General features: G+C 36.8%; 3 protein-coding genes across 3 annotated transcripts; 2 read left to right on the forward strand and 1 right to left on the reverse strand.

Annotated features, from left to right (window-relative positions):
• Positions 1-5,712: 5,712 nt before the first annotated feature.
• On the forward strand, positions 5,713-6,891 carry LOC119193614 (lipase 1-like). Its single transcript, XM_037447252.1, has one exon. The coding sequence runs from the start codon at positions 5,713-5,715 to the stop codon at positions 6,889-6,891; it is 1,179 nt and encodes a 392-aa protein (XP_037303149.1).
• A 4,450-nt stretch (positions 6,892-11,341) lies between these two features.
• Positions 11,342-12,577, reverse strand: LOC115442942 (lipase 1). Its single transcript, XM_030168152.2, has one exon. It carries the CDS (start codon positions 12,558-12,560, stop codon positions 11,358-11,360), a length of 1,203 nt encoding a protein of 400 aa, XP_030024012.2. The 5' UTR covers positions 12,561-12,577; the 3' UTR covers positions 11,342-11,357.
• A 5,709-nt stretch (positions 12,578-18,286) lies between these two features.
• LOC115442943 (lipase 1) lies at positions 18,287-19,644 on the forward strand. Its single transcript, XM_030168153.2, has one exon. It carries the CDS (start codon positions 18,337-18,339, stop codon positions 19,522-19,524), a length of 1,188 nt encoding a protein of 395 aa, XP_030024013.2. The 5' UTR covers positions 18,287-18,336; the 3' UTR covers positions 19,525-19,644.
• The last annotated feature ends 463 nt before the right edge of the window (positions 19,645-20,107 follow it).

Genomic DNA, 20,107 nt, shown 5'->3' on the forward strand with positions numbered 1-20,107 from the left:
CATATTAAATATTCCGCTCCACGATCTCTAATTATTTGAACTATTAACTGACGTCAAATGATTTTCCCTTTCAAATATTGCTATTTCATGTCTTCATTTACGAGGGTAAATAATTTAATGTAGATCGATTTATATGGCACAAGATTTTTGTACATTGAATCCTAAATTAAATCAAATTAGACACGTTTGGAAGTATCATACCTAATCATACCTAAATGTTTCAATTTTTAATTAAATCTCTACTTATAATTTAAATCGTTATAGAATAGAGAGAGAAAAGATTCCAATGCGACGATGTGTCGTGTCTGTGGCAATGTTCTATAGAACTATATTTAACTTAACGCTAAGTCTGAGTAAAAAACCCATTTGTTCATAAAAAAGAATAATTTTCATAAAAAAAAATATATTTAGAAAAAAAAATCTGATCATTTTTTGAAAAAATAAAACTTGTTTTAAGACTCGGACTTAACTGAGTCAAATTTAGTTTTATAGTTCTCAGCCAAACTATTTATGAAAGTGATGATGTACCCTAGATTAATGTGTTTTCTTTGTGATTTTTATAGTTGTTTGACGTAAAATAATTTAAGAAAATGCATTTGTTTTTTGTACAAACTGATTTCAAAATTTTATATTTGTAGTAACATTTTTTATACAAAAATATATTTCAAAAACATTCGTCTTCAATCATAATTTCCACTTAATGTCTACGTAATACAATTCGTCTTGGCCTTTTACATTAAAATTTGTAGTACTCTTAAAATATTTGAGATCAGTTTGTTCACTAGTATAAATAAACGTAGACATAAACGAGATATGTGTGATATATTTTAAGACACGGCATAACAATACCCAGATGTATAAGGTCATAATACCCTATAAAGAAACATTTCCTAGATCAGATGAATCCTTTAAAACTGCCTTTTTTACATGGGTTCAGTTTCACTGCAGTGTCATTAAGAGCGATTAGAAATTATTATATGAATGACTATTACCAAGGTTGAGTTGTTAGTGCGAATATAAAAGCATTTACGTAGTAACAGGCTTCTCGAAATTTCTTTTTATTTTTTTCTCATACAGGAATTACGAGATTATATCACACGTAAATATCTCTGTAATTCACATTCTTGTGGATTCATCTTAGTAACAGCTTTTTTTTAACAAGAAATTACCAACCAAGGGAGAAACATAAAAAGACTCTAGACTCGAACATCCGAGTCAAAAAACGCGCTCGAGTGGAAATGGACTCGTTTAAAACATTATAACAGGTACTTAATACAGGTAGATTGTTTCCGACGAATTTAAACGCGTTGTGATATTTGTGTGATTGTGTAATTTATAATTTCACTCTTGTGAACTTCGAGTTGGGTTTCAAATTATACACGCTATGTTGAATATATAACAAAGTGTCTACGTTAGTAGTGAAGTATTAAGATCAGATAATTGCAATCATTTGAATGTATATACATATAGACAATATTTAGTAATGTAATTAATAGGAAAGGTCTATGTATAATATATATAGACATTCATTTGGGACAGACACTGTGTCATAAGAAAACGCATGGCGTACACAAGACAGACCATAATATGTCATAACGAAGTCGCATGACATGACATACGACATAGTCGTACAGAAACAAGTAGTGTACATTTCATTATTTGAATGTAGACACAATATATTGTCTTTAAAATATTTAAAAGTCCTCTATTTTATATTGACCTTGGCGAAAGGTGAAATTATCAAAAAGGGAACCCGACATAACATGCTGCCTAAAATTCCTTCTAATAATTAGATTCTACATAAAGGAAAGCCGGCAGAAATCGGATTATATGGACCCTTAGCCACTACAACCCATCAACATATAGCAACCTTGGAACAATTCAATTCGAAGTTCAGAAGTAGTTTACTTTAGTTTAACAAATACGTAATACTATGTCCCACGTGATCATTGATCATGACATGGTCATCGCCATGAGCCCCTATTACAATCTCCAGTATTTTTATATTCATGAATCCCTTTGCTTTTTCACGTGGGACGAATAGATGTAAGAATTAACAAACTGTGATTTATTGGAGAAGTCGAAATATATTGTACGAAATAAAATATTCCATGATTTAAACAAAGCTTTTATTTGGATTTTGGTCAAAGCGCGTTATAACCGAGCGATTAAATAATTTTATGATAAAACCAAAAGTATTACAAATGAGAAAACTATGGTAAAAAGAACAATATAATGATACAGAAATGAATGCTAGAAAAAAATACAATAAAAAAAACTTGATTTTAGTAAACAAATACATTATAATTATTTTAGAAATTACAATTCTATTCTAGTTTTTTACATCTATTAGTTTTAACAAATTCTACCTACTTTTTGCCACATACATATCGCTACGCAAAACATATTTATCAGCGGTTATTTCATGCATTGACCACATTTTTGGTCAAATACTGTGATACCCTTACGTATCAACTATTGGCCGATTCCTATAACTGATCTTAGACTCCACTGTTGGATTCATAACTAATGGGCCAATCAAAATAGTTTGACATGCTTACTGTCCTTTTGATTGGGTTATTAAGTACCAATCAGTATGTTTATTGGAATCGACCGTTAATCTAAATTAATATAAAAAACAAAAGTACGCTTTATCATAAGTGCACAATACACATTTAAAAAGCAGTGTGACTGCAACGAAACGAATACAATGATAAATGACAATATATAAGATATAAAAATTGTGTACATTTATGCTTTCATCTGCTCAGTATCAATAAGCTACTATAAACCAATCTAGGTTGGTTAAGAAAGATAAATCAGGCAAAACTTCAAAAATTTTATAATTGAAGAAAATAATAAGTAATATTACATAAATATCAATGGTTTACAGACAAAAAAATATAGTCAGGGCCCCTATTCCATCTATGGGGGCAATTACAGGTATTTCTAATCGAAGGACCACTTTGATGGCCGTAAATAGGTAAATCGGGGATTTTTTGAAACTGTCCTTCGAATCGAACAACCGTGCTTGCAAGAAGATTTAGACGTAGATTCGCCTCTACAGACCCTGACCTTACATTAAATACAATACGACCTAATGTAACCAGATATGTTTAGAAGAGATATACATACACAATTTTTATAAGTCTACGCACTAAGTCCATACGTGTTAATCACATGATTATAGGAATTATCATGGCTGTCTGACAGCCCGGAACAGCTCTACTAATACTGTTATTCACACAAATCCAACTTACATACCTAAGCCAAATTTTACAGGGTCCAATGACTGCATGGTTTACAGCTCAGTCCATACGTCAAAATCGAGGGGGAAAACTTCGAAACAAATGAATTTACGGTTCATAAATTATAGTAGCCTGACCAGTAAAATAAAAAACCTGCCTTGGGAGCGCTAGTTTTTCTTTTCTATTTTAAACTTAACATCAGCATAAGATATTTTACCACAACATACCAGTTTTTTTTATTTTTCTGGTCAGCCAATATATGTATAGTATTGACCATTTATTTCCAAGTTTGACCAGCTAAAACACACAAATTATTATTGTGATACAATACACTACTCCTGATGGTAAGTACGATGCACACCAAATATAATGTTAACCTAAACACATTATGTCAATCGACGGTCTACAAATGTATTTAAGTACCTTACTTATTACACCATTTAACTCATATCTAAATAAGACATATTATAATTATTTTTTTAAACATAATGTTTCATGATTAAGAATATTTTACTTTTTCTGAAAAAAAAACTCACTATTATGTTTATTTTATAGATATAATGAATAATCAATCAACAAATCATTCCAAATAAAATTACATTATAAACATAAAAAGCACACAAATCTAAAAATACTTTGGCGTAATACAATAAAAGGAACACTGGAGATTCTTAAAAATAACATATTCGGGATCTATTTAAAAAAGAAAACTAGTTTTTAAATACATGGCCAATATTAGTAATCACTATGGACACATACAACATTTATTAAAAATAATATTGTTTTATAGATCTGAACAAAATTACGAATTTCCAAACTGACAGTTAACATATTTAAGTACAACTATTCGAGATTAAAAAGCAAAATCAAAATAAATGCAATAAAATAAGCAAACAAACAATATATTAGATGATGTCATTAGAATAAAGTCATGTGGCTTCAATAATTCAACTGCAACTTAGACGCAGAGGTAATGACAAGATTTTCAGATGAAAACGTCGTGACCAATCCGCACTAAGCCAGCGTGGTGGACTGAGGCCTAAGTCCTCTATGTAATAGAATAGATCTGTGCCCAGCAGTGGGACAGTCTATAATACAGGGCTGATATTATTTGTTATTATATTAACGACGTGACGCGCGTCATGCTCGCCAACGCAATGCAAATGCAATGCAACATGCACGTCATTTGTTGCCTAAGAAAATTTGTCAGAAAACCTAATCCACTGACATTGTGTCTTGTGACACACAATTTTTGACCATTCATCTCTATCTTCTATTTCAAATCAATTTGTAAAAATGATCTTTCAAGTTCTGGTAAATTTATACAATCCTTGTCAAATAATATTAAAAAGTTTCCTTTATCTGTAACTAACAGAATCCATGACTACTCCATTATTCAATACTAAAACAGGTCCACATATCAAAAACAGCCATCGGGTCCAAACACTAAATACTAGAAACAAAAGATATCACCGTGCTACTCGGGCTGACGATATTAGCGTCTTCTCGCTCGCTCTCGTCAGCACCGCCGTCTTCTGTCTCCCTCTGTCAGTCGTGTTGCTGAGTGTGACCGTTGTGCTTGAGCAGGGCGGTGTGGCTGTCATTGTGAAGGTCTGCAAGCTGGACCGAGTCCAGGGTTCGACGCCGCTCGGAGCTGTGCCATGCGCCGTACGTGAAGTAGATTAGGAGCCCTGGAATGGAGATAAACGTAATAAGCGCCAATAGACGTAATTTTTTTATTGGACTACCGCTGATAGCCTGACGTCGGCTTATTCCGCTACACCGGTCTTTCGAGTGAACCCTTTAAGCGCTCCGACCAATTGCTTCACACTGACCACCGATATTGCGAAAGCCGCTGTCCCACTACCGCTGAAAACATTACACCATCATGTAATGCATCCAATTACACTTTGACTTGACTGCGGCTAAGTTATATCGCTACCGTCGAAATTTGCGGGTTTTAGACCTTAAATCCGGTATAAAAGTCTCAAAATTCTTTAACCTAATCCCTTACGACCAAGTCTTTTGCTGGTCGTAGGATATATTGTATGAAACCGTCGTATGAAAAAAAACTTTATAAAGTAAACTGACGAGTAAGTCGCTCATCTTATGACATACACCACAACGTATAATCGGTAACATATACAGCTTTGTATTATTTGAAACATATAAAAGATTATTTTTAAATACTGAAAAATTATATAAACAAAGCAAACGAGCGGCCTTAAAACTGAATAATTAATTATAATGCTAATAAAAACCGGTGAGAAGATAATTGCGTGTCTATTTATGATACTCCACGTTAACATACAAACCTGTTACAATTACACGTGTTAAGACACATATAAGATGCGCTGCCCAAAATAAAGTCAAAATATAGGACATAGTCTTTTTAATATCGGCAACCGGACTACTACAAAAAAATCAAGTACCTAAAACCAAATCGAGTGCGATCAACACAAAAATGAAGTTACTACTTTTATTAAGTGCAATAATTGTGAAAAATGTACTGTTAGAAAATTGCCTCCAATCTCGGATACCAGAAGATGGGAGACTCGACTTCACAGGCCTGGTCAGGAAATACGGGTATGTCGCTGAAGAATACGACCTCATCACACCTGACGGGTACGTCATACAGCTGCACCGGATAGTTGGAGACCACACAAGACCTGTTCTACTGATCCACGGCGCCATTATAGCATCAGACAGTTTCATCATCCGTGGGGAAACCTCCTTAGGCATCATCCTCGCCAGACAAGGTTATGACGTCTGGGCCGTTAATACCAGAGGAAACAGGTACTCCAGGCGTCACCTGACTTTAAACCCTGACGTAAACAAGGAGTTTTGGAACTTCGACCTCCACGAAATTGCATACTACGACGTGCCTCTTACCATAGACTTCATACTGTCAGAGACTGGAGTGAACAAACTGAAGGTAATTGGTTACTCTCAGGGCACCACTGTAACGTTTATCATGGGTGCAACCAGACCAGAGTACAATGAAAAAATCAGCATATTCATCGCCCTAGCACCAGTGCATATAATGGAGAACAGTAGACCTCCCACGTCCACTGTGATAGAATATAGTCCTCAGATCAACCAATTCTTGATAGAAACTGATAATGAAGAATTCATGGGTTTCCACTCACCGTTCAAAAAAATCTGGGATTTCATTTGCACGAAGAATGTCACAGGAACCGAAATATGCTTATACGGAGCCCTGTACCAACTTTGCGGGGTGGATATAGATGAAATAGAGGATGAGTTCTTTCCTGTAATAGTCGGACATTTCCCAGCGGGTAGCTCTACTAAAGGAATAAACCATTTCGGACAAATAGGCAGGAAGAAGGTGTTTGGACGGTACGACTATGGACCGGAGAACAATAAGATTGTATACGGGTCGAGTTTGCCGCCTAGGTATGATGTCTCGAAAGTGATAATGAAGGTGGCTCTGTTTTTGGGATTGAACGACAAGATAGCGACGGTGGAGGATGCGGCCCTACTGAGGAGGGAGCTGCCTAATGTAGTGCTGTACCACGAGGTGGAGCGACCTCTGTTCAACCACCTGGATTTTATATGGGGGAAGAGTACTTACAAAACTCTATATCCACTTGTATTGGACACGTTGGAAAAATATGGATAGTCAGTAATAGAACAATAGTTAATTTGTGATGTGGTTGGCGGACAGGATTAAGAAGTATAATACGCATCTTTGGATCTGATACTGTTTTATAACACCAGATTTTGAGCACAGGTTTTGAAAGAAATTTGTCCAGGATATAAGTCCCACTATATACTTTCCTGTGATAAAAGTAGCATATATCCTCTCCAAGGTCTTAAACTAATACTAAATTTCATCGATATCCGTGGTAGTTTTTGACTTTATCGCGTTCATACAGACAGAGGCGGCGGGGAAGTTTGTTTTACAATATGTATAAATCTATCAATCTGGGCAAGACATTGAAATAATTCTAGAGCTAGAATGAAAGAAAAGTGAAATGTTACTGATGAGGTCTTTTAAACATAAGATATAACTAGTATGTGATTATCTCCATGAAAACACGCATTACTATGAGCGTAAGAAATAAGGGATATATTACCACCTTTTAAAGGATTAAAAGTCTCTTGTACGGCAGATCCGATTAGAAACAAATCTACCGATTTCCGAATAATTTATGTAACTACCTTAGGCCTGGCAGATTATAATCTATGGATAATTTTAGTGACATCCTTAATTATTTGTATTAATCAGATACAAATTATTTAATTAGGAATGTCATTAAAATTATTTTAGCGAACATATATTACGAGTTTATGTAATTAAACCATTCTATGTAAATATTTATTTACCGTGCAAAACGCTTGGAATTATAATCTGTTTCCATGGGAAATACTGATAAAAAATAAAAATACTGAAACACAAAGTGATATCAGTGTAAAAGTTTCAAGGCAAACCGTCAGTAACTTTCAAGTTTTACGGGTGTCCGCAAAACTTGATAAGTATTTCGTATATACGTAAGCAATTTTTTATAAAATTGTGTAGTTTTTGTGTGATATGTATAACACAATATGTGAACATAATGTCCAAATAAAATACATATATTAATTTTTTAATCTCTTAGGCGAACATAGTTGCACTTACGACCGGTCAAGATGTATGATAATAATAAATTATGTATTACAATTAAGAGCTTCTTATTTATCTACGAACACATAAAATTTTCTTAAAATTATAAAACCAAGCACAATGTTACACACCTATTAGAAAATAAATGAAAACCAGCTGGAGCTGCCAGGTCAGGAAAATCAAAAAATATTTTAACTAGCGCCAGGGACACTTCGCGATCCTCACCAGTGAGGTGTAGGCCCTTGCCGACATAACCTACTAGGCTTTCACTAACTACCTAAGTGATGACTACCCGAAGAAGAAAGGCAGAAAGAAACTCCTGGCTTACTTTTTTGTCATCAATTGTTCATTACATCTTTAGTAATCATTCTTTAAGTCTTTCATGTAGTCATAATAGTTATATATACTAATGCACGCACATTGCCTTAAAATGGAATCCATTATAAGCATAAAAAAATCAAGACAATAAAATAAATGATGAAATTAAAACATAATCAATTAACGGCATATATTCGTTTATATTTACGGTTATAATTGTCAGTCAATACAAAATAATATTATAGAGGCAACAAAATTATTGGTCGGTATCTTTTTTTAAAAAATAGGTAGAATGTCAATTTATACCTTATTTAAGTAAAGTATGAATTAATTTGTTACCAGTTTAATAGGGACACAAGCTTTTGCTCGTGGCTGCGCACACGTGAAACAGGCTATCAAACCATCTTCATACCGAATTTCGTCGAAATCCGTCGAAAATCCGATAATTGTTGAGTTTATCGCTTTCAGGCAGACAGATGCGGCGGGGCACTTTGTTTTATAATATATTTTTCAGATTTTTTTAAGAGAAACTATTTCGTCATAAATATTTATTGCGTAACTTTAACCGTTTACGCTGCGTACACAACGGGAGCTCTCAAAAGAGATGAATTTTTAACGTTTTTGCAACATTTTTCATTGTTACTCCCCTCCTATTGATCATAGCGTGATGTTATATAGCCTATAACCTTCCTCGATAAATAGGCTATCCAACACAAAAATATTTTTCCGATTTGAACCAGTAGTTCCTGAGATTAGCGCGTTCAAACAAACTTTTCAGCTGTATATAATAACACTAGTTTTTGCCCGCGGCTCCGCCCGCGTTATAAAGTTTTTCAGGCCAAAGTTTTCCGTTATAAAAGTAGTAGTTTCCCGGGAGCCTATGTTCTTCCCAGGGTCTCAAACTGTCTCCATACCAAATTTCATCTTAATACATTGAGTTTTTTTTTTAGTTTAACACGTTCAGGCAGACAGATGCAGCGGGGGACTTTGTTTTATAATATATTTTTTAGAACTTTTTAAGAGGAATAATCCCGTCATACATCATTGTTGCATAACTTTAACCGTTTACGCAGCGCACGCAACGGAAGCTGTCAAAACTAATAATTTTTCCCCGTTTTTGCAACATGTTTCATTACTGCTCCGCTCCGATTGGTCATAGCGTGATGATATATAGCCTATAGCACTCCAGGAACAAAGGGCTATCCAACACAAAAAGATTTTTTCAGTTTAAACACGGTAGTTCTTGAGATTAGCCATTACTGCTCCGCTCCTATTAGTCATAGCGTGATGATATATAGCCTATAGCACTCCAGAAACAAAGTGCTATCCAACACAAAAATATTTTTTTCAGTTCGATCTGATAGTTCCTGAGATTAGCCACTACTGCTGCGCTCCTATTGGTCATAGCGTGATGATATATAGCCCATAGTACTCCACGAACAAAGAACTATCCAACACAAAAATATTTTTTCAGTTTGAACCGGTAGTTCCTGAGATTAGCCATTACTGCTCCGCTCCTATTGGTCATAGCGTGATGATATATAGCCTATAGCACTACACTAATAAAGAGCTATCCAACACAAAAATAATTCTTCAGTTCGAACCGGTAGTTCCTGAGATTAGTCATTACTGCTCCGCTCCTATTGGTCATAGCGTGATGATATATAGCCTATAGCACTCCACGAACAAAGGGCTATCCAACACAAAAAGAATTTTTCAGTTTGGACCGGTAGTTCCTGAGATTAGCCATTACTGCTCCGCTCCTATTTAGTATAGCGTGATGATATATAGCCTATAGCACTCCACGAACAAAGGGCTATCCAACGCAAAAAGAATTTTTCAATTTGGACTGGTAGTTCCTGAGATTAGCGCGTTCAAACAAACAAACAAACAAACAAACAAACTCTTCAGCTTTATATAATAGTATAGATAGATATAGATAAATAGGCTATCCAACACAAAAATATTTTTCCGATTTGAACCAGTAGTTCCTGAGATTAGCGCGTTCAAACAAACTTTTCAGCTGTATATAATAGCATAGATATAGATAAATAGGCTATCCAACACAAAAATATTTTTCCGATTTGAACCAGTAGTTCCTGAGATTAGCGCGTTCAAACAAACTTTTCAGCTGTATATAATAACATAGATATAGATAAATAGGCTATCCAACACAAAAATATTTTTCCGATTTGAACCAGTAGTTCCTGAGATTAGCGCGTTCAAACAAACTTTTCAGCTGTATATAATAACATAGATATAGATAAATAGGCTATCCAACACAAAAATATTTTTCCGATTTGAACCAGTAGTTCCTGAGATTAGCGCGTTCAAACAAACTTTTCAGCTGTATATAATAACATAGATATAGATAAATAGGCTATCCAACACAAAAATATTTTTCCGATTTGAACCAGTAGTTCCTGAGATTAGCGCGTTCAAACAAACTTTTCAGCTGTATATAATAACATAGATATAGATAAATAGGCTATCCAACACAAAAATATTTTTCCGATTTGAACCAGTAGTTCCTGAGATTAGCGCGTTCAAACAAACTTTTCAGCTGTATATAATAGCATAGATATAGATAAATAGGCTATCCAACACAAAAATATTTTTCCGATTTGAACCAGTAGTTCCTGAGATTAGCGCGTTCAAACAAAATCTTCAGCTTTATATAATAGCATAGATATATAGGTAGATAGAAGTATGTATAGATTGTAATATTTAGTTTGCATAATAATGTAATTTTCATTTATGTATAATTATACATTTACATCCGTATTCTAAGACGTTTCCTCGAAAATTCTTCGACTCCACTCAACCTCACTGGAGGTAATCTGTATTCTTAATTTGAAAAAGATCACCTCCACTCAACGTCACTCAACATTTTTCCATTCGCGAAGAAAGGAATCAACTGTCAAATTCAAGGTACCTTTCGACTTACCTTAAGGAACACTCGAGGAAAGTTATTAGCTTTGTAAACAGTGCTACAATCTGATTACTTTACTCTGATATTATTTCAAATGTGTTAAAAGTGGATTTCCAACGGTTCCTGAAATATTTGTACATACAGAATAAATCGACATAAAATAGGTTAAAAGCAATAACGAAGAAGCTTAACTTTATATTCTAAATAATATACCACTTCATTAAAATGTAATTTAATTATAGCTTTCCAGAATCTGCACAATATAAGGGTAAGATACTTCGGAGCAGCTACGGCCCCACATGTGATCCAGGTGGTTGAAACTCTCCGGCTGCAAGATGATGTGCTCCTTCACATTTGGCAACTTCTCCTTCAGCAACTCCGTGTCCTCAAGAGTCGAAACCCTGTCATTCTTCCCCGATACAAGCACCACGTCCATTGTCACTTTACTCAGGTCGTAGTTTGGCGGAGTAAAAGACTTGTACATATTGTAGTTCTTCGGGCGCCCGTAGTCGAACTGACCGAAGATCTTACTACTTCCAATCTGGGCGAAATGTACCAGATTCTTTCTAGATGTACCTGCTGGGAAGTGAGCTATTGCTATGGGAAAGAATTCCTTTTCTATGTCATCAGAGTTTGCACCAATGAGCGGTGCTACCGTCCCGTCCATGCACAATTGAAAACTTATGGGCAATTGAGTGCAGAGTAAGTTCATGATACCCTTCGCTACAGAACTGTAGCCAAGAACCTCTTCTACATTGAAGATAGCCAAAAATCTATCGAGGAACGTGCCAACTCGTATTAAAGAAGCCAGTGGTCCGACTGCATTCTGTAAATGACATATCGGAGCCAGTGCTATGAACACCTTAATTTTAGAGTTGTATTCAGGTTTTTCTGAACCCAGAACAATGGTCATAGTAGTTCCCTCTGAGAATCCTACAATGCTGAGTTGAGACTGACCCGTCTCGTTCAGGACGTAGTCGACGTTCGATGCTAGATCATAAACCCCGAGTTCGTGGACGCTGTAGTCCCAAAAATCCTTCCCGTTATCTGGGTTATAAAACCGATGATTTCTAGAGTACCTGCATCCTCTGACGTTCATAGCCCAGACATCAAACCCAAGCTTAGCCAGAATGATGGCTAAAGACGAATTTCCTCTGATGATGTAGTCATCAGCGGTCCCAAATACTCCGTGAACTAGTAGAACTGGTCTACTCTTATCTCCAGGAATGTTGAAAAGCTTCAATTTGTATCCATCTTCTGTGGTGACATCGTGTACATTAGCCGGGTATCCATATTTTTCGGCTAGTTCCGTAAAGTTTAACAAACCATCTTCTGCAACGTTCGATAATGTCGTAGTTATATTCGCTATTTGTGCAAACGATTTATTGATTATAATAGATATTGTTACAAATAGACCTAATGTTTTAACAGACATTTTTGGATCTTGAATCTAGACTTCAGTGACAATTGAAACTCTAAATACGCCAGTTTTATACGCATGTCTTATCAGGTAAACTAAAGGATTTTTCGAATCCTTGTGCACACTAATTAGACTTTGATAAAATGAATTGACATAGATAATTAACCGGTAAGAGAATGAGGGATACCCGCAGTTTTGACCGGAGCAAGGTCTATGCATGTGTCAAGGCTAATCATCTAAATAGGTTAATTTATTAACACCCAGTTCACTAATCTCACTCACACTAACAGCTTTTATCATGTACTTTATATTTTCTAATCTCATCGACGTAGTAGCATTGCGTGCGCGGCATAACTAACGCTCTAAGGTTTCAGGTTCAAACCCTGATATAGGCAATGTAATATTAGATTAAATGTAAAAATAATTGTGACTGGGTTTTTCCATCTTAAAAAATTACTCAGTCGCAGCTCGGAGTCAGGAAGTTGGCGGTGTAATACCCCCGTGCCTCGGAAAGCACGTAAAAAGCCGTTGGTCCTGCGCCTGATCTCTCTACGGTCATGTCGGATTGCCGTCTCACCGGACTATGAAAGTGAAGGAACAGAGAGTGCACCTGTGTATTGCGCACACACTTGTGCACTATAATATATCCTGCGTATCTAGCTGATCTCCGTTGAGATTGGCCGCCGTGGCCGAAAGTCGGCTAGGAGGGATTCAATATTAGATTTTTTTACTTATCAACCCAAAGTCCCTGTACCCTTTATGACAATAGACTCGACCCCCATCACATCATAGGACGGAATATACACGACCAAAAATGACTGCACTAGTTGCACTTCTACATACCCCTAAGGGGATAAAAGTGAGTGTGTTTATTTCAACTCCTACACACCTTCACCTAAATAGAGCTCTGCTTGTTATGATTTGACTTGTGGCGCGAATTACAGAGCCTTGGATGTGTTTATTTTCTTATATGGTTGTGAGACGAGACAAGCGGAAGTGCGCGATATTAAATGATCAACATAATCCAGGACTGTACCCACTGCAGAAGAATTGAGTGAATTCGTTAGCCCTGAGAGGAATGAAGATTGGGGAACAGCGTGTATTGACCTCCGATAATGTTACTACTTGGCCGCGCGACAGGCACCAATCATGGCAGATTAATTTATTTATTTTAGGAAGATTTACCAAATTACATCAATCAGTAGAAGTTAAACACTATATATAGTCCTATGCTAATTACAAATCTTCGCCAGTAAATTAACCAAGTAGTACTTAAGGGCTTATAATGTTACATTGAATGTATTTTGTTGTTATTAATTTCTATGACATTGGTTTAATGGTGATCCACGCCATCTTTTTACAGCCTTTATCCCTCCCTGAAAGGGTGGACTAAGATACTGATGAGCTCAAGCGATCTACTGACCAAAAAACATACTTGAACCGGATTCAAACACGAGTGCCTACGCTAATGGTGGTGATGTCGATAAAATATAGTTACAAAACACGCAAATCTCAATTAATGCATTTTTTTTTTACGCGTACAATGCTGTTTGTTTACTTTGTATCGAATAATTATTGTATTGCATTATACTTAAGTTGTGAAACTAAAATACAAATGTGATGCTCAGGATTTGAATTTTTACCCAACATGAAAATAGACTTGCTCTCCATTACCACTTAGCCTCACGGACAAGGGTAGAGGTAAATAGCATATTACTCTACCAGTTATATTAAATTAACTCAGCACCCTACTAAATCTATTGCCATTGGTGTACTTAGTTAGTAGCATAGTAACTGGCCTTAATGGCGTACTTGCAATTTGTACGCGTTACGAGTACGACTATAGCACTGAGGTCCTGTGTTCAAATCCTGGGTTGGATAAAAAATTATAGTGACTGGATTTTTCCATCTTAAAAATTACTCAGTTACAGCTCGGAGTCAGAGAGTTGACAGTGTGTTTCGGAAAGCACGTAAAGCCGTTGGTCCTGCGCCTGTTCTCTCTCCGATCATGTAGTATTGCCGTCTCACCGGACTGTAATAGTTAAGGAACAGAGAGTGCATCTGTGTATTGCGCACACACTTGTGCACAATAACACCTACTGCGTACCTGGCTGATCTCCGCTGCAATTGGCCGCTATGGGAAACATATTTTCGGTAGCGCGTGAGTGCACAAATTACGCCTCTGCCTTACCTTCGAGGATAAAGTCGTAAGCTTACATACTCCTAACATCTAGTTAACAAAATTCAATTAGGTAAGTTTACTATGTGCCTGCTGTAAAATTATAGCAAAAATACATACAGAATTTATTGCAAACAAAACTGCGTAGGGGATAATTTCAAACGTTTTTCATACAAACACAGCACAGTAACCCTACTGTAACTGTTGGTAATTGATTTGAGGTCCTATAGAATAGCGACTAACCAAAAAGCGGCGATAGCCTAGTTGGGTGTGGAACGGACTGCCGAGACGAATGTCCGCAGGTTCAAATCCCAAGGGCACACACCTCTGACTTTTCTAAAAATCATGTGTGTATTCTTTGTGACTTTATCGTTCGCTTTAACGGTGAAGGAAAACATCGTGAGGAAACCTGCACATCTGAGAAGTTCTCTATAGGAATTTCGAAGGTGTGTGAAGTCTACCAATCCGCACTAGGCCAGCGTGGTGGACTAAGGTCTAACCCCTCTCAGTAGTAGAGGAGGCCCGTGCTCAGCAGTGGGCAAGTATATAATACAGGCCCGATATTTTTACATTATTATTAGTCGACGCATTATACCGGCATGTTGGAATCGGATATACACAGGCTGATCCCGGAACGTGACACACTAACATGGGCCACTATGGCGTAACACCCTGTGTACGGTATTCGCTATCCAGGCGAATATACAATATATCCTACCACCAGCAAAGCGTTTGAAGTACGGATCCATAACACCCCCTCCGCCCCTTTCCCCTGTCACATCCCCATTTAGCGGCTTGAAGGTAGACGCCACTGTAGAGGAACAGAAGGTTACATTCCTCTATGGAAGGGAAAGATTTCCAGTCAGGCAGATGTTGCGCCTGACCGGCCGCGGCCCCTCCACTGGTTCCTATTCGGAGGTGGTATATATGCAACGCGTCGCTCAAATTGTGCAAGTGTAATCCAGGATCGTCTGTCGCCATCTTGCGTGATTGCTATGCGATAAATAACTATGTTTTGTCAATACCACAGGTCTCCTTGAAGTTCCGCTGATGTTGACGATATGGCAGTATGTATACTAATTGTACCGCCACACCCCATAAAACTCGCTTTCTTTCCCAACAAAGGACAAAAGTGAAATGCGATACGTCTAATATAAACGCCTACGTTTTTACCTAAAATTACTGGCGCATCGTAATTGATCGCGACACAGATATGAGTGAAAGCTTGTGAGGCACTGTTTAGTGAGGAAAGTATTGTTCTACGGCTATGTAACTCAAGGTTCGGTTATCGAGGTCAGCGATAGGGATCCCCCGTTATTGTTTTAGCAGAAAGTTCGTAAACATCTGATAGTTATCTTTACGTTGAGAGGTCAACTGCAAGTTAATACTCAAGCTCGCAGGACTACATTACCGACATTAACATCTTTTGTTTTGATATTTACATAACCTAATTCTCGATGGCTCCTAAGTAAACTATCGTATCAGGAAAAAAATTGTTATTAACTTACATTTTAGCGTTTTGCTAACTAGGTACTGTTTACTACCAAACTCATTTAATTGAAAAGATTATAAACGAAAAAACACTTCATTGGCAATCATTTACTAACTTTTTTTTAATGGGTTTTGGTGGTAAACAGTATCGACATAAACGTTAAAACACTGAATATCGCTATTTTTTAGATACGACAGTTACTTAGAAGCCATCGTTTTGTTAAAAACAGACTTGCATGTTTTTGTTATATTGTCATCGTCTTCATCGTCATCTCTTTTTTATCTAGTACTTTCTTCACGTAAAATTATTATGAGCAACCGATGTGAATTTATTAAATTATATAATAAATAAACAGTACATTTTTTTATTTTATCGGACCCCACAGTCAACACTGGCGGAAATCTGGGAATAAATAACTGGAATCCCCCGGCTTAGCAACTGCAGGATCCTGTAGGAAACTTGGGAAGAGATAGCTGGGAAGAAGGCTGGGAAGGAACGAGAAGAAATCGTCTTACGATTCACGGCAAATGTCCCCCCGTGCATAGTCGTGCATTCTGTGTGGAGGCCAAGCGCACAAGAACTTCCTCGGAAGGGAGTAGGTACATATATATTGAGTCGGGCTAGCTTTCGGAAAACTTCACTCTTCGCCACTGCAACGCTTACAATGTTTACTTTCAAAAGGAGAATTTTAATTGCATACAATCACGAAATGCATTTTGATACATGTATAGAAAGGTGAAAGTGTCACATTTATTAAGGACGTGGAAATGGGAGCAAATAGTAAAAAAATCGTCTTAAACCTAATACCTAACGGCGCTAAAATACCAGTCTAGATGACTGACTGGAAATGATTTCATCAAATTGTATTACAGAGCCGTCGTGGCTCAGTGGTGAGCCGGCTTTGAAACTGAGACTGCTGGTTCGATTCCCGTAGAGAGACACATGGGTGATCCGTAATCTGTTTCGTATCTCTATGTAATAGGACAATTATTCATAGTTCACGATATCATTAATTTAATGTTTTTTGTATCAGTCAAGACTACGAGTATGAGGTTTACTATACCGCCGTAGGTAATTTATTTTAATACACACACTCACGCCTTTTATCTCCGAATGGGTAGGCAGAGGCGTAACTGGTGCACCCAGTTTCCACAGTGTGTATTCCGTTCCGTGGTGTGATAGGGGCGAGCCTATCACCATATCCTCTCTATCCTCTGATACTGAGTAAAAATACTTAATATTACTCAACCCGACCCGGCGATTGAACCCAATACCTCAACAGTCAGCACTGCAGCCATAGCGTTTTAATATACATATAAAAAAAATGCGGCAATTACGCAAAATAAAATTATTAATATTCAAAGTTTTTAGCTAATTAGCTATATCCTTATATAAGTCAACAGAATCACCTAACTAAACACACAAACACACACACATACACGCACACACCCACGCAAACGCACGCACACACACACTTACATACACACATGCACAATAAAAAACTGCATCAAGAAAGTACTCTACCAAACATCACACATTTATATAAAACCTGTACATAAATATTTGGGAAGTAAAATTCACACCTTATAAGTCACTTGACCAAAATACAGATCAGAAAGTTTTAACAAACATTCAAATAAACGCATGTTTATTAAGAGGTCAATACGTACAAAATAACCAACCGGTTTTTGCTGACCGTACATTACGCGGAAGAACCCATTGCAAGCTCAGTATACATAGAAACTTAACGTGATCCAACGTTCCGCTAGTAAGAGACAATTTAACATATTGCGAAATGAATAAACCAGTTAATAGTCCAAATGTGTTACAAAATATTTAAATTTTCTCACATAAAACGGACGCGGCCCGGTACGGGTAGTCGGCCGCAACACGTAACCGCGAACGCATCACAATTAAACACAATAGAATAATAAAAACAAATTAGAAAATATAAAAAAACAGACGGCGAAAGTGAACAGTGATTTTAAAAATAAAAGTGTGGATATGTACAATTTAAACTAAGAATAGTGATAACATAAATTCAAAATAAACATAGTGAAAAAAAATTATTAACCATAACATACAAATCCCAAATTAAAAAACTCATTTAATTCTCCACGATGTTACTTCTGCTGACACTACTGATCACCTTAGACACGGTGTTGCCGCTATCGATGGACACCATAACCGCCACTCTGACGAATTTACCCGAGGAGTCCCGATACAACTTCACACAACTTGCCAACAAGTACAGTCTGCAAGCGAGAGAGTACGACATACTCACCGAAGACGGGTATATACTGACACTATTCAACATTCCAGGAGACAAGACGAGGCCTGTTCTGCTAGGACATGGCATCTTCGGCACATCCGATATATTTCTAACACGAGGGAACACCTCCTTCGCCTACATCCTGGCGGGAGAAGGATATGACGTGTGGGCCTTGAATGTTAGAGGTACTAAATATTCCCGGAGGCACGTGACCCTCGACCCTGATAAAGACAAAGCCTTCTGGAACTTCAGCATCCAAGAGCACGGTTTCTACGATCTGGCTTCCAACATAGATTTTATTTTGGAGAAGACTGGTCAAAAGTCTCTCAGCATAGTCGGAATATCTGAAGGGACCACAATCACCTTCATTTTGGCTTCAACGAAACCAGAATACAATGAGAAAATTAGAGTGTTCATAGCTTTGGCACCAGTTGTGTATTTACAAAACTTGAGTCCACCGTCATCAACCGTGATGCAGTTTAGCACTGAGATAAACTATTTGCTTGAAGCAATTGGCCAAGAGGAGGTATTTGGATACAAGTCTATATACAAAGCTATCTACAACATCATATGCGCGCAGAAGATAGGCTACGACCTATGTCTTAGATTCGGCGTGTTCCCCGTCACGGGAGCTGATTCAGCCGAACTAGAGCCGGAATTCTTCATCGCCTCACTAGGTCAGTTTCCTGACGGAACATCGAGGAAGAACCTCGCACATTACGCGCAAATAGGGAAGAATAAACGATTCGCGCAGTACGATTACGGACGCGAGAAGAATTTGGAGAAGTACAATTCAGATTTACCACCATTGTATAATCTAACGAAGGCGACGCTTGACACAGCGTTGATATGTGGGAAGAATGACAAGATCTCGACGTTAGGAGACGTGGAAATCCTCAGGAGGCAAATACCAAACCTGATAAGTTATAGAGTGATGGAGCCGGAGTTCTTCAACCATCTGGACCACGTGTGGGGTAAAAACGTGCACAAAATATCTTATCCTTTCATACTTAAATTGTTGAGTAAATACAATTAGTAATGTTGAAAGAAAAACTATAGTATAATTCCAGAATCAATAATGTTTACTAAATAGTGTTTGGTATTAATGTCTGATCCAAAGTGTTTTATTGAAAGAAAGTATTTTTTTACATTTTATTTATCGTGTCTTAATAGTAATAAATAGAATTTGCGATTATAATAAAATGCCGGTGGTATTTCTCTATCAACGAAACATGAAATATCTATGACTTCGCTAAGGATTGGAGTCCTCAACACTGCACAAATTACTAAATGAATAACAGTATTGAGATAATTTATGATATGAGTATAAACAACGGTTCTCAGCTACGTAATTTCGTGTGGAATCTAATTTGCCATAGAGAAGAGTTACAGATTTATGTGATCCTGTTATTTTACTATTCATTATACTAACAAACCTTAGAGTTAGACTATCATCACTTTTTTAGTTCTGAGTAATGCATGTTTTGATAAACGACTATGGACGTTCTGTCACAAACTTCTCTAGGCGATTTTCAAAACCTATCACACCTAAAAGTCTGCTTAATAATGTTTTATAAAATAATAACTTATATTCATTTAGGATACTTGCCAATAAATTT

Source organism: Manduca sexta, unplaced genomic scaffold, assembly GCF_014839805.1.
Source record: "Manduca sexta isolate Smith_Timp_Sample1 unplaced genomic scaffold, JHU_Msex_v1.0 HiC_scaffold_787, whole genome shotgun sequence".
Classification (NCBI taxonomy): domain Eukaryota; kingdom Metazoa; phylum Arthropoda; class Insecta; order Lepidoptera; family Sphingidae; genus Manduca; species Manduca sexta.

What these genes read in the sequence shown, in the direction of transcription:
- LOC119193614 (XM_037447252.1), top strand. Translation starts at nt 5,713, where the DNA reads ATGAAGTTACTACTTTTATTAAGTGCAATAATTGTGAAAAATGTACTG.
- LOC115442942 (XM_030168152.2), bottom strand. Translation starts at nt 12,560, where the DNA reads ATGTCTGTTAAAACATTAGGTCTATTTGTAACAATATCTATTATAATC.
- LOC115442943 (XM_030168153.2), top strand. Translation starts at nt 18,337, where the DNA reads ATGTTACTTCTGCTGACACTACTGATCACCTTAGACACGGTGTTGCCG.